This window comes from Pseudonaja textilis, chromosome 7, assembly GCF_049901715.1.
Source record: "Pseudonaja textilis isolate UNSWEBS1 chromosome 7, rPseTex1.2, whole genome shotgun sequence".
NCBI lineage: Eukaryota > Metazoa > Chordata > Lepidosauria > Squamata > Elapidae > Pseudonaja > Pseudonaja textilis.
The window spans coordinates 59,574,604-59,589,872 of NC_141996.1; the positions used below are offsets into that span (position 1 = coordinate 59,574,604).

A 15,269-nucleotide genomic window follows, 5' to 3' on the forward strand; every position below is an offset into this window, starting at 1 on the left:
CAAAAACTTTCCCTCCATCAGTAAAGACTGTAGGAGCATCTGATATACTGATTTACTGATTTAGGTCACACCCTGTCCCATTGATCTCTCATTTTGCTGACTTTGACCCCCCCCAGGAGCCCGACATTGCGCTTTAAAATGTCCAGGCTTCCCACAATTAAAAAAAGTTTCTTTTTTAGCATTTCCTGCCTGGAGAGCCAGAACTAAAGTCTCCATGTTAAAAGTCTGACTCCCCACCTTTTGGCAATCTGCGTTAGCCTGATCTACTGCTAACTTCAAAAGCAATTCATTCCGGGCAAATTGATTGTCAATTTGCCTTTCAATAGCCACTTTCAATCTGCTAATGAAATTTTCATAGGGTTCATTGTTCCCTTGTTTGATGTTAGTAAAGGTCTTCTCACCACCTTCGCCGTCAGGGAGGGTCCCTACGGCTTGTAAAATTAACTGTGGGAGAAGAACGAACCCCTCCTCAGGCATTCTATCTCTCTGTTGATTTAAAGCAACGTCCACACCAATTTCTACTGGATTAAGTTGAATCTCCACTCCAAAATCTACCAAATCATCTCCTGATAATTCCCCTCTATCTGTTGCTTCTTGAATAGCTGCAGTAACTGCATCTACTTGAACTCTTAAAGGCAAACTCTTCTCTTCTGACAAAGTATTTTCAGTGCCTGACAGCCCTCTGGATTTATCTGGAGGTGCTGTCGGTGGCAATATACGTACCGCATTGTAAGGCGGCAAACCTTCTTCGGGGGGTGCTAGGAGCGGTTGTTCATGCGTAGCTAATGCATCCATAACCACCCTCCAGGTTAACAAAATTGAAGAAGGGGCACGAGGCTCCTCGTGCAAAAATTTCCCTATCTTTCTCCAGCACTCTACTTTAATACTACCTCCCTCTGGATAACACGGAATATGTTTCCAAACATACTGTAATAAGTCCTCAATTTCTTTCTTTCCTACTTCATGTCCTCTACTATGAACTCCAAACTTAAAACTATTCCCAGTGATTTCTCTCATTTCCCTAAAATGCTTTGTCTGAGCTTTCGAGAAATCTCCCCCCATACTCACGAAAAGAATCTGTCTCCGTCCAGCGAAGAAGATGAGGGCCCAGTCGACGTCCGCGACGATGAGTATAGGATGCGGGAAACGTATAGCTTTCAAGCTATCACGCCAAAACGTATAGCCTTCCAAACTATCACGTCGGGGTCACCACTTGTGGTGGACTGACAATTGAAAAAATGGGAGACGCAGGGAAGACGTCTGAGCAACTGCCAGCCCCGAGAGCACTCGGGTAGCAGTATTTATTAAGAAAATGCAAATACAAAATCAAAACAATGACTTCAACATTAGCTCAGCAGCATTATCTAGCTAGGCCTCAGCGAAGGTGATAAAGTTCCCGTGAGAATATCCAGGCACCAAAGGTCTCATGGGAATGGCTCGGCTAGGTACTGTGAACCCCCACACACATTCCTGGTCTCTGAGCTTTGCAGACCATAACAGGATCAAACTCTCATCATAAAGACATTACTGCCCTCATGAGGAGCATTTGTGATACCCCCAGATCTTACAAAGCTGTACAAGAACTTGCAGAATATGATGGATATATTACCACACCCGTGGATACTTTTCATCTATTTTTTTTATTATTCAACAATGAAATATTTCCTCAAAGTATTTTGAACTTTCTTTCTTTTTACTTTTGTGCTTGTTTTTTGTTGTCAATTTTGTTAATCGTTACCTCACTGCTGACCAAATTATTTGAACAATTGGAAATGTTGTACTTCTAGTTGCTATTTACTTTTTAATCATCTCTCTCTCCCCCCTCTCTCCCCCTCTCCCCCCTCTCTCTCTGCCTATTTCTGTAGATTTGTGCAGCACCTCCCCTTATAATGTTTAGCTAGGTGGTCAAGACAGCTTTTTTAAAAATACAGTGTTAAGACTATTAAGAATTAAGCCCATCACTTACTAGTGAGCTTGTTAGTCAGTCATTAGTTTGATGCACAATGATCATAAAGAAAGATAAGGAAGTTACTTATTTGTAATTGATATCCCACAAATGGTTATTTATGCATCCAAACTCTCTTACCTCCTGCAAATTTTGGTAGTAAATATTCCTAATCATCAAGGACTGCTGGGACACTCTTGGGAACTGAGAGTAGCAATGAGAGCCCCACCCAAGACAATCCACAGTAGAGATGTGCTTCTTACTTATGCCTTGTTTCTTACAAACTAAACAAATCATGCTGTCTTATGTGGAAACCTAGGCAAATAGTGTGGGATTAACCATTGGCCAATAATTGATTGGCCACACCCACACAGTCACATGACCACCCAGCCATACCCACACAGTCACATGACCACCTAGCCACACCCACAGAACCAGTTTAAAAATTTGAATCCTACCACTGGTTGCACCATCCCACTCTTGGCTCAGGCACCCAAAAAATAAGAAGGTATTGCCATCAATTGGTTGGTCATATAAAGTTTTGCAAGCCAAATACAACAGTCCCACATTAAGGATTATCACAAACACATTGTATAGATGCTTTTCATAATTAAACCAGTTGATTATCTTCCTACACAGCCAGCACAATGTGGTTTAGATCTCCGGCATGTTACAGTGATTGAATTGGTTGGGGTTTATCCAGCACAACTGGGAAGAATAGGATTAAGACTGATGTCTCCTGCCTTGGCTGTACAACTCAGGTAAATTATTTAGGCTCTAATTGTAAGGAAAAATTTTCCTCTGGCTGTTTGTCTTTAATGTCTTGATTAGATTTTTAGAGCAGGCCTTTATGGAATGAGATTTTTTTTATACAAGAGGAATCCTAAATAGAACATCTTGTTTAAACTTGATAAATAAATAAAATAAAATGTAATGATCCCCATGTTATATTAAAATTAACATGTTCTTTAAAATATATTTGATGCTTCATTAATTTGTGATAAATTGTTAATTCTCTTCATTGCACAGAGACTGCTTGCATGCTGAACTGTGCATAAGAATTTATCTCTCTTCCCTGCATTGCCAAGTAACTCTGTGAAATATAAAATAGTCTTAAGTTTGGGGTCCCCCCCCAATATTTAGTGCTGTAAATTGTTCACCTGATTGAATTTATTTTAGTTAAGTCATATTTCAAGGTCATAATTTGAAAATTCTAACATGATTTAGTCCTACTGAAAAGCAAACAGCTTCCGTAACCTGTAAAACATAATCATTTTTCCTATTTAATAGTACAGAGTTATATTTCAGCACAAGGGCAACACCAATTTGTTTTTAAAAATGTTCTTTGGCCTTTAGTTATAGAAGTATACAGCTATCCTGGTCATGCATACCAGTTAGAGTACCATAGGTGTGGAGTATCTATGCAATGAAATGTTTCTAAAGCAAGAATAAAATGAGCATGCTTACTGTCTAAAGACAAGATGGAACTTTGTTATATTCATTGGAATTTTGAATGTTCTAGATATGCAAGGTATTTATTGCAGTACTAAGTACTTTAAATTTATCTCTCTGTTGGAGATTTTGGCCACAGCAAGATGTGGTCAAAATGCAGTGTGAGGACTGGATTATCTTTGCTTGATATTTAACAATTATACTGGAAACAGGATTATTTTCCTTTTCAGATGTTGACTGTTTATTGTATACTCTAAGGCAGTGGTCACCAGCCAGTGGGCCACAGACCACTGGTGGGCCGTGAGATAATTTTGGTGGGCTGCAGAGGAATCTCACCCCCAGAGCACCCCCCACAAAGCAATTAATCCAGGCTGCACAGAAACACAAGGCTACGCCGTCCACATGGCCCGCGGGAACCCTCCCCGCCCACTCATTCCTTAGCCAGCAAACTTGCCTGCTAAAATTGCTATTTTTCCTTTTTCCAACCATCATCTGTTCTGCTGTGCCTGGAGATTTAGATTAGCTAGGAAGCAGGAAATTGTTGGATTTCTTGCTTTCTAGCTAGTCTTTCGATTTTTGGCTCTGCTTTTAAGCACAGCCGAACCTCCCTTAGGGCTAAAGGTTCTATTATTCAGTGGAGATTCACAGCAAGCAAATTTGAGAGACTGAGCTAGCCAATGGCAGATAGATAGATCACTGAATGATTCTGTGAGCAACTCAACCTGCCTGCCTGCTTTGCCTGATTTTGGGTAAAAGTTGCTCTTTTTTTATAAAAAATTCAATATTTACATACATGGTATGTTGTGAGTTAATTTTGTGAGTTTGCTTGCTAGCAAATTTTATGAGTTTGCTTGCAAACAAATTTTATGTGACAGACTGAGCTAGCCAATGGCAGATAGATAGATCACTGAATGAATCTGTGATTCTCTGAGCAACTCAATCTGCCTGCCTGCTTTGCCTGCTTTTGGGTAAAAGTTGCTCTTTTTTATAAAAGAAATCAATATTTATATAAATATTCATATTTACATACAAGCCATGCCCAGCCAGTCACATGACCACCAAGCCACACCCACAAATTAGGTCATGCCAGAACCAGTTAGTGGTCCCTGGGATTTAAAATTATGAGTTTTGTGCTCCCTGAGGTCCAAAAGGTTGGCAATCCCTGCTCTAAGGAAAAGGAAATATTACTGTACATAGGAATGAAGATCAATTTCACCCATACATTGACTGGAGAAGTAGCTTCGGGAAGCTTGTTTAGTCACTCTTTTCCAAATAATGGTCAGCTCTGTTGATGATTGTTTTGGGTATAAAAGATGAATAATCTATTGGGGCCTCTTGCTGAAACAATCCTTCATATCCACCCCCTCCTTTGCAATTCCTTGTTGCCCTTGGTTTCTCGCTGAAGCAACCAAGGGCAACTAAAGGAATTGCAAAGGGAGGGGGTGGATATGAAGGAGTGTTCCTTTTTCCTGTCCTACCCTTTTCTTTGCTTTTCTTACATCACGGGTATCAAACTCAATTTCATTGAGAGCCATGGCAGGGTTGACCTCAGGGGACTGGGGTAGGTGTGATCAGCTCAACATCACTCATGTTGGGGGTGCCTGTGGTGGCCTGAGCACTCTGCCAGTGAAAACGGAGCAGCCCTCCGTTTGCAGCCCTCGCAAGCTCCATTTTTTACTGTGATGGCCTCCTGCAACCCTCTGCCAGTGAAAACGAAGCTTGCAAGGACTGTGTGCACCCCTCGCAAGCTACATTATTTTTTACTGTGATGGCCTCACCCTCTGCCAGCGAAAACTGAGCTTGTGACCTCCGTTTTCGGGTGTGACGGCCTCCTGCAACCCTCTGCCAGCAAAAACAGAGTTTGCAAGAGCCGCACATGGCTTTGTGAGCTCCGTTTTTGCTGGCAGAGGTATCACAGGCCAGTCCTTCACTGTTTCCAGGGTGGTTCTGTGGGCCAGATCTAAGCTCCCCACTGGCCGGCTCCGGCTCCCAGGCCTCGAGTTTGACATCACTGTCTTACATGTTTACTTTATAAGCTGCAGACAGGGTTTGATACATGCTGCTTTGGGATACTTTTGTCTAGAAACAGATGTTCTTGAACATGAGCAAGAGCAGTGATCAGGAGTGCAAGGTAACTGCTTAGTGAAAGAGAAAGGAAGTTGTTAACAAACTTGTTTCTTTTCATACCCTCAGGTTGTTACTTCGTATCCCTCACTATAACTTTTACATGGTAGTAGTTGATAAACATGGTGTGGACAAAGAACGATCTCCTTTTCCAGCAACCTCTGCTGAGCTCTTTGCGCTCATTGACACTTTCCCTTTGAGAAAAGAAGAAATGAAATTGCAAACTGAAATTGGCCGGTCTTGTCCCTGATTTTAGACTATAGATGTTCAGTATTTTTGCTGGCTAAATTTTTCTGGTACTACACAAAGCGTGAGATTTTGAAAGTCGCTGCTGTACAGAACCTTTTTCTTTTATGTATGTATGTGTGTGTGTGTACGTAAGTATGTATGTATATGTTTAGGCTATGGATGTTGCAAAACTTTTCAGTTAACCTACAGTATAATTGATGCCTCTTTGTCTTGTCAAAGATTTATTTTCTGCTATGAAAGGTTCTTTTTTATTGTTATTATTTTTTAATTATACATTTTCCTTTATTATACATGTTTCCATTTCTGCAACAGCAATGTACTGTCTATATCAAGTCTCTTTTGAATATACATATTATACACCATGATTATAACCATTGTTCTCATAGTTATACAATATACTCTCTTTTGAATATAGATAATATTATATACCCTAATTATAACCATTATTCTCATAATTATACAATATAATCCTCACCTCAAATGGCTCTATACACTTTAATCTATAGTCAAGTGTGGTCTAGTGGTAATATTGCTTGTAGTGTTATGTTTATACCTATCTATCTATCTACCTATATTATTTACTTCTATTTTGGTAATCATCTTTAATTATAAAGTTATTAACTTCTCCTTCTGTTTTCTAACCATTTATACAGTAAATCCCATGTTAAATAATACTCTGTTTCCTCTTTATCCTTAATTTTCATCGTTAACCTGTTCATTTCAGCAGTCTAGTATTTTCTTTATTACCTTTTCATCTATACGTATACTTTCATTTTTCCAGTTTTGTACATAAGTAATTCTCACTGCCGTTATTACATGTAACATTAAATATATAATTCTTTTGTTCTATTTCCCTGATAGTATACCTAGTATAAACAATTCTGGTTTTAAATCTGTTTGTTGTACTGTCATTTCTTCTAACCACCTTTTTATCTTTACCCAATATTTTTTTGCCATTGGACAAGTCCACCACATGTGGTAATAGGACCCTGGCATCTGTTCACATTTCCAGCACTCTGGCAATATGTTTTGGAACATTTTTGCATTCTTGCTGGTGTCAAATGCCATTTATAGAACATTTCGTAAAGGTTTTCTTTGTATGCGGTTGACATCGTTAGTTTGTAATTTCTTTCCCACAGTTTTTGCCAATTGTCTAGTTCTAAGTTATATCCAAAATTTTGGGCCCATACTATCATGATTTCTTTTATATGTTTTTCTTCCATTTTAACATTCAATAAGTAATGATAAATTTTCTTTATTAATTTGTCATCTGTCCCTAGATATATCTGATCTAATTCTAGCATTTCTTTATAAAATCCACATATTTCTGTATCTTTCTCATTTGTATTTGAATATGTGACCACCAAGCCAGGTTAATTCCCTAATTTTTTGGTTCCTGTTAAGTCCCCTTGTTTATTTAGGATAACTTTGTACCTTACGATTTTTTCCAGTTCTAGAACATTAGGATATATTAGTTCTTCCATCATGGATAGCCAGACCAGTATTTTCATGTCATGATTCTGTTTAATTTTTTCCCATACTGACAGCAGAGCATTCCTTTGGAAGTATCTGTGTATTTTACTTTTCCCTTATCATACAAATGCATGCCACCCCAATTGTAGATCGTGGCCTCTGTGAAAGGTTCTTGTAATGATATTGAATTGTTTTGGTTAACCCTTCAGAATATTAGTTCCCATGTAAATGTTTTCATTTCTTTCACAGGTCTTTTATTAATAAAACATTTTTGCATTTTACAGATTTAGTATTTATATTAACATTGTGTTACAAAGCTGTTTGTTTTGAATTCAGCAAAAGGGCTCCAGAGTAAGATTAAAGGAGTCTCACTGATTTCAGTCAAATAGGGATACATAATTGTTAGGCAGCTCACAAAATGTTCTCTTCTTCTGGCTATATGGCCTCATTGGGATACAGGCAGTCCTCAACTTACAACCACTCATTCATAAAAATTACAATGGTACTGAACAAAGAGACTGTCAACTTGCGAAGTATCCAGGACCTGCTCTCAAGTTGCCATAAGCAAGGGGGATGGGAAAGCAAACCTCGCAGATGCATCAAGGAGCTGGCATCTCAGTCAAAACAAAGCAAATTACAACTGATAAGCCTAGGTTGTCTCCACAGAAACCCACAGTGGCTGGAGGGAGTGACTTTTATAACCCACAAAATTGCTTTGTTGGGGAATGTGACTGATGACACATCGGGGAAGGGGGGAACAGGGTCAAAGGCAAAGTGTGCATTAACTGAGGTCAGAGTTGGCTCCACCTGGTCTGTGCCAACATGAAGCTCCTAATAAATAACTGGATTTCTTTTGAAGCTTGGCTTGAGGCTCATGATTTAATTAGGGCATCTGTCAGTGAGCCAACTCTCTCAAAACTAATAAAAATGATCAGGATTCCTAATACCGGTAGAACTTTACAAAATTATCATAGAACAAATTGGACCACTGATGCTGGATGTATTTAATGAGGTACTCTTAGCAGCCAAGATGCCGGACTCGTGGAGGGGAGCCTTAATTTCGCTGATCCCGAAGGAGGACCTAGACCACAGACTTATTAATAATTATAGACCAATTTCGCTCCTGAATGCAGATTACAAATTATTCTCTTCTATAATAGCTAATAGATTAAAACAGGTTTTAAACACTTATATCCATGAAGATCAAAATGGATTTCTCCCATTTCGACAAATTAAGAATAATTTAAGAACAGTGATAGACATTTCAGAATACTATGAAGCCCACCCGGAAAAACAATTTGCATTTATGTTCTTGGATGCTGAAAAAGCATTCGACAATTTAAATTGGCATTTCTTAATTCAAAAAATATATAATATGAATCTTGGCACCAGATTTGAAAATGTCATCACTACAATTTACTACACTCAACAGGCAAACATTTTAATAAATGGGGAACAAACTGGCCCGATAAAAATAGAAAAGGGGGTAAGACAGGGTTGCCCTCTCTCCCCTCTGCTCTTCATATTCGCCCTAGAATCTCTTCTGACATACATTAGGCAAAACTTGAGAATTAGAGGTCTGAGGATCAAATCAGAAGAATATAAAGTACAGGCTTTCGCTGATGATTTCGTTTTTTTTCTGGAGGAGCCCATAGAAAAAGGACACAACTTATTAGAAGAACTAGAACGATTTGGAGAAGTCGCGGGATTTAAAATAAACAGGGGAAAAACAAAATTAATGACTAAAAATTTAACAGGAGACCAGAATAAAAAGCTAGAGACAACAATGGGAATACAGGTGACAAAAAAAATTAAATACTTAGGAATTTGGCTAACTCCACAAAGCAAATCGTTAAAAGAAAATAATTATGACAAACTTCTCCAACAATCTAAGAAAGACTTAGATTTCTGGAGCAAGTTACAACTTTCCTTATTGGGCAGGATTGCTTTGATTAAGATGAATATTCTGCCAAAATTTCTATATTTATTCCAGACAATTCCAATCAAACTAAATAAAAAAATTTTTATGGAACTAAACAAGATAACATTGAATTTCATTTGGCAGGGGAAAAAAGCTAGGATTAACGTAAAAGCCCTACAAGATTTGAAAAGCAGAGGAGGGTTAGCCTTGCCAAACTGGGAAATATACCATACGGCAGCCACCTTACTATGGATAAAGGATTGGGTAAACCTAACCAACAAAAGAACACTAGTATTAGAAGGCCACGATATGCAGAAAGGATGGCATGCCTTTCTGTGGGAATCTGGGAAACCCAGGCAATCATATTTCCATAGGCATCTTATCAGGGACTCTTTATTAACTAATTGGAAAAAGTACGTAAAAAACTTTATCTAAAAATACCGATTTGGCTATCTCCAATGGAAGCGATAGTACACCCTAATAATCTGGATATAACCAAAATGATTAAGTACGAAAATTTATTAGACCTACAAGGAAAGTTAAAAACACAACAAGAATTACAAGAACGAGGATTTATAATTGATCAGTGGGTGTACCTTCAAATTCATAGTAAATACAAACAAGACATTAAGGAATTTGGAATCTACAATAAATTACAGACTCTAGACAAAATTCTATTAGGACCAAGTAAAAAAAATATATCTAAATTTTACAAATATTTATTAGAAACAGAACTAGAACAAGAAATTGTCAAGGGAAATATGATTGCGTGGAGCAGAAATGTGGGTCGGAGCATTACCCTAGCAGAATGGGAAAAGGTCTGAAACAGGAACATTAAGATCATGAAATCAGCAGCTTATAAAGAAAACTTATATAAAATGTTTTATAGATGGCACCTGCCCCCTTCGAGATTGGCGAAGATGCACCCCAACACGAGCCCCAAGTGTTGGAAATGTCAAAACATAGAAGGTACCTTCTTCCACATGTGGTCATGCAAGGAAATCCAGAAGTATTGGCAAAAAATTAGGCACTGGCTAGAGGAAATAACCATGGAACAAATTGAGTACAAACCAGAGTCCTTCCTTCTAGGAATTTTTGATAAACGAATATCCAAAAAATCAAAGTATATTACAATCCATATCTTAACCGCGGCCAGACTGGCATTTGCCCAGTGCTGGAAACTACCTTCTATCCCCACTGAACTTATGGTTATTCAGAAAATTTTACAATGCGCCGAAATGGACAAACTAACCCAAGCATTAAAAAATAAAGAATCTTCAATCTATTCTAGCAATTGGAATCCTTTGTACATTTGGCTTAATCAAAGATAGATCACCGCTAAGAAAACTAAGGCCGAGGCCTCTGAGGCAGAGATAAAGAGAAGCACTGCCGACAATAGTTTTGAAGAAGAAAAGACCTTACAGACAGTCACAAAAATATGGTTTTATTATAACTGTTTTTCCTACTTTTGTTTTCCCCACTTTCCCCCCCTTCTCTTCCCTTTCCCTCTTTCCTCTCTCAAGCTTTCCTCTCTTTCCCTCTTGGCCTACGCCAAGACTTGTTCGTCTTTTTGTTGTATATAATTTGTAGCTGTGTTGTTGTCTTTTTTTAAAAAAAAGTAAAATTAATAAAGTTTATTTTAAAAAAAATGATCAGGATTCCTGAACCCTGGACTTTCCATCCATTCCCCGACACCTGGGGTGCATGGAGAGAAACTCAAGCTACCATGGTAGAGAGTGCACTATCCAAAGAGAACCTGCTCCAGGTGACCCCGAGTGAGGTAGAATTTGCCCCAGGAATTCCAGGAACCAACAGCCCAACCAGAGCCAAATTGCAGCCCTCCCTGGACATCAAAACTGAGATGCCCATCGCAGCAATTTAAACAAGAAAAATAAGTATTGGTGGAAAAAAAATCCCTAAAACGGTTGAGGTTGAACTTCCCCACCCCAGAGCCCAGGGCTGGGGGAAACCCCTGAGTGAGCTGGGAAGACTGGAATGGATGATAGACTAGGAACTCTGTTGGAACTCTTGGGGGGATTCTTAGAACAGCTGAAGGAGAAATTTGAACAAACCACCCTTTGGGATGAGGGGCTGTCATGCAGCCCAAAAGAGAGGGGGGTAACAACAGAGCCCTTTGAAGCAAAGAAAAGCAAATGGGAATGCAACCCACCCCCCCTTCTCCACTACTCAGAGGAAGAATGAGCCTGAAGCTGCCGCCAGTGGTTCCTCTGTGTAAGAGGCAAGCTACCCAAGGGAGATGGCTCGTACCCTCCCTCTGAACCACAGCCAAGAGAGACCACCAAACACACCAAGCACAGGAACACGGGGCCCAACATGACGAGGGAAGAGCAGGGCTGAACGAACCACCATGATTTAGGGGAAATTTGATGGGAACTAAAAACAACTGTCTCTGTTCGTTGACTCTGCTAGAGTCTACCTAGACTGCTATGGCCACCCCTAACCCATTGCACAGAGCCATGGTAAATACCATCGCCAGGAGGCTAGAGACAGAAGCAAAGGAATGGCAAGTAGCCCTCCATAAGAAGAGCCTCCCAACTGCAAGACATCGACAATTTCATTCAAGAGCTAGAAGCCAGATTTGAGGAGGTGGAGGAGGATCCGTACATGGAGGATAAGCTCAGAAACCTAAAGCAGAGGAGGCAATCCAATAAAGAACACATCTGTGAATTCAGAAGAGTCGTTGGGAAGCGACACTACACCCTTTGCCAAAACAATGATTAGTTCACTTTTTCAGAACAAGCCTGGACAAGCAAATCACCCAAGTAACTGCCTATCGGGACATTTCAAACCGACTCTCTGAGTGGTTCACAGTGACCATAAAGTTGACTGGATTGCACATAAATGGCATGCGGAAGCAACTGGATACCAAGGAGAGAGGCCAACCAGACCGGAGACCATCCGGCTGACGAGATCACAGTAGCAGAGCCAGCCCTAAAATCAACTCTCCCATGAAGCCAATTGAAGTGCTATAGATGTGGAGGGATGGGACACATCCCATCCCATCCGTATGTGCAACCCCAACTCCGAAACCCAAGCCAGAGGCATCATCCAAGGTGCAATCGAACGAGGCCCCAGGAGTGCCACCGACACGTCCTGAAAAGCCCTCCAGGCCATAGAGGTCCCTCTTATTTCAGGGTGGTCGAACAGGGGGGAACTCTAGCTAACGACAACCAATTGCTGGATCCTTATGTATGTAAGCCAAGTATATAAGCAATCTTTGAGCAGGGTATAAAATGCACCTCCTTGGAAAACAAGTCCATAATCACCTAAATGCCTGTATTTCCTCCACTCTCAGGCAGTTCAATAATGAAGTCCTGGATATTTTTTTCTATGGAGCATTAGGCCTAGCAATGTTCTGGAGCAGTTCAGCTGGTTTGCCAAGGGGCCTCTTTGCAAAAGCACACATAGGACAACTAGCGACGTAGGCTTCTATGTCCTTTTTCAAAGAAGGCCACCAGAACTGCCGTTTAACTAAGTGTAATGTTTTCATGAACCCAAAATGTCCAGTGACTTTTGAATCATGAGCCTGTTGCAAAACAGTACTTCTAAGACTCGGGGACATATAACTTTGTGCCCACCCACACCAGGCCATCACAAATAGTACACTCATTTGAGTGGGACAAAAAACAGTCATCCATTTTCAACGCCCATTTTTTGAACATCCTGTTCAGTTAAATCAGTAGGAAGATCAATGTTCCCCTTCTCCTGGGCTCTGGTGACCACTGGGCAGCCAATTGCATGGAGGGGGCAACTGGGCAACTTCTGGCCGAGTGCTATTATACTGGGGTAATCTAGATAAAGTGTCTGCCATAAAGCTTTTTCCCCCAGGAAGGTATTGCAACAAGAAATTAAAACAATTAAAATGTTGTACCCAATGAATTTGCTTAGGTGACAGTTTTCAGGGGGTCTTTAAAGCCTCTAGGTTTTTGTGATCTGTCCACACCTCAAATGGGTGTTTTGCCCCTTCTAGGAAATGTCTCCAAGTTAGTAAGGCCCATCAGACTGCAAGTGCTTCTTCATCTCCATCTCCTTTCAGTTTCAGTTAGTTTCCGGGAGGTGTAGGCACATGGTTGTAAAGCCCCAGTAGCATTGGTTTGTGGTAAAACCACTTCCACAGCAATATCACTGGCATCGGCCTGGACCACGAAGGGGGCATCCATGTTGGGATGTTTAAGAACAGGTTCAGCTGCAAACAACCATTTCAATTTCTCAAAGGCTGCTTGGCACTCCATGGTCTACTTTGCTTTGGTTTAACTTCTCCTTTTGTCTTTAGAAGATTAATAATGGGTAACACAATTTTTGCATAGGCAGGGATTGTTGGGTATATGGATACACCAACCAGGTTTGGGTTGAATAAATATGTAAACCTAGGATTAAGTGTCTTGTAGCTTTAAGCACAAGAAACTGCAATGTCATTGTGGGTGCGGTTGCAGGCAGTAATAAAGGTAGGAAGGGAAACGTAATAGACCCGGCTTCTGGATGCACCTGGTTCTGTTCCTGGTCTGCTGCCTGCTGTTTTGGAACGTCTATCTGCTTACTCTGGATGGCTACTGTGCCAGATACCATTTCAACTGAACACAAGGACTGTTTGCTTGGTGAGCTGAGGATTCAGCGTTGTCTTTGAGAGAAAGGTATCGGGATGAGAAGATTTACAAGCAGATAAGGACATTGTATTTACTGTTAATGGACTTGATAACTGGATTGATATACTGGATAATGATATATGGACTGAATGACACTTCTTTAATCTCTGTGTGTATTAAATAACTATTTTAAAACCACAAACAGTGTTTTTGTCTCCAGTGTGTGTATACTCTTGGGCCCACTCTCTCTCTCATTTGCCTGCCTGGCTTGACTGCTGCTGCATACTCTGCTTGGGGGTTTATCCCCAAACACTAACAGGGATAAATTGTTGACAGAAATTAGCAAAACCCAGAAAACTTTGCAGCTGCTTTCTGGTGCATGGGGGAGCCCATTCCATGACTGCTTGAACCTTCTCCAAGTCCATTTCTGTGCCCTCATGTGATATGCAGTAACCCAAATAGTCATTTTTTTTCTGGTGAAATTCACACTTTCATAATTTGGCATACAGTTTAGCTGACCTGAGTTTTTTCAGGACTGATTGCACCAACTTTATATGCTCCTCCATAGTTTCTGTGTAAATAAGAATATCAAATCAGATAAAACAAAAAAAGCCCCTTGTAAAGATATTCATGTAGCACCTCATTTATCAGTTGCATAAACACTGCAAGGGCTCCTTATAATCCAAATGGGAGAATTTTAAACTGGAAAGAACCCAAAGAGCAATTGAATGTGGTTTTCCATTCATCTCCTTCCTTAATTCGAACTCTGTAGTAAGCTTTTCTCAAATCCAGCTTAGTGAAAATCTAGATGAGCCAACATGTCCTTCATTAAGGGGAATGGATAAACATTTTCTACACACACTGCATTCAGATTTTTGTAGTCAACCCAGAGATGATAAGAACCATCTTTTTTTTTTTTAATGGAATAACACCGGAGCAGCCACTTGTGGCCTAGCCGGTTAGATGAAATCCAGTTTGAGGTTTTTATCGATAAAAGTTCGCAATTCTTCTAGCTCTCGCGGGGTCAAGTAGAGCTTTGGCTTAGGGAGTTTCACCCCAGGGAGGATCTCTATGTTGGAGTTGGTGGGGTGATGGGGTGGAAGCACATCCGAAGCCTTCTTGCTGAATACTTCCCTGAGGTCTCAATATTCCTATGGGATTTTCTCCTCTCCAGCTATGCCACTGATGCCAGCTCCCTTGTGGTCTTGGCTATTACTGAGGTACTTCCTCCCCACTTTTGCGACTAGGTGGAATGGATGCTCCATCACAAATTCAGCTGGGCCTCCCCCAGCTACTGATCCATCCAATTGGTAAAAGGCTATGGGTGCTTTCAATGTCCTTAGTCTCTCAGCCCTAGTTTATCCACCACCTCTGGCCTAATCAACATCTTATACACCCAGAGTCCAAAAGGGCTAACATCTTCCCCTGAGCGCCAGACAAAGGTACCCTTAACTCCACTGGAATGGTCATGGGGCCCACTTGTCAACTTACCAGGGCCATT

At 40.4% G+C, this 15,269-nt stretch overlaps 1 protein-coding gene and 1 long non-coding RNA gene across 6 annotated transcripts in view; one reads left to right on the forward strand and one right to left on the reverse strand.

Annotated features, from left to right (window-relative positions):
- The window catches only part of SRPX (sushi repeat containing protein X-linked), a 131,854-nt gene extending 124,330 nt beyond the window's left edge, over nt 1-7,524 (forward strand). For all 5 annotated transcript variants that reach the window (XM_087937776.1, XM_087937773.1, XM_087937774.1 and 2 more), the window contains 2 exons: nt 2,585-2,706; nt 5,591-7,524. In XM_087937776.1, the coding sequence (XP_087793902.1) occupies nt 2,585-2,706; nt 5,591-5,771 (303 nt within the window). In that variant the 3' untranslated portion in view covers nt 5,772-7,524. The remainder of the gene's footprint in view (nt 1-2,584; nt 2,707-5,590) is intronic.
- The window catches only part of LOC148125359 (uncharacterized), a 318,026-nt gene that overhangs the window by 285,192 nt on the left and 17,565 nt on the right, over nt 1-15,269 (reverse strand). The window lies entirely within an intron of this gene.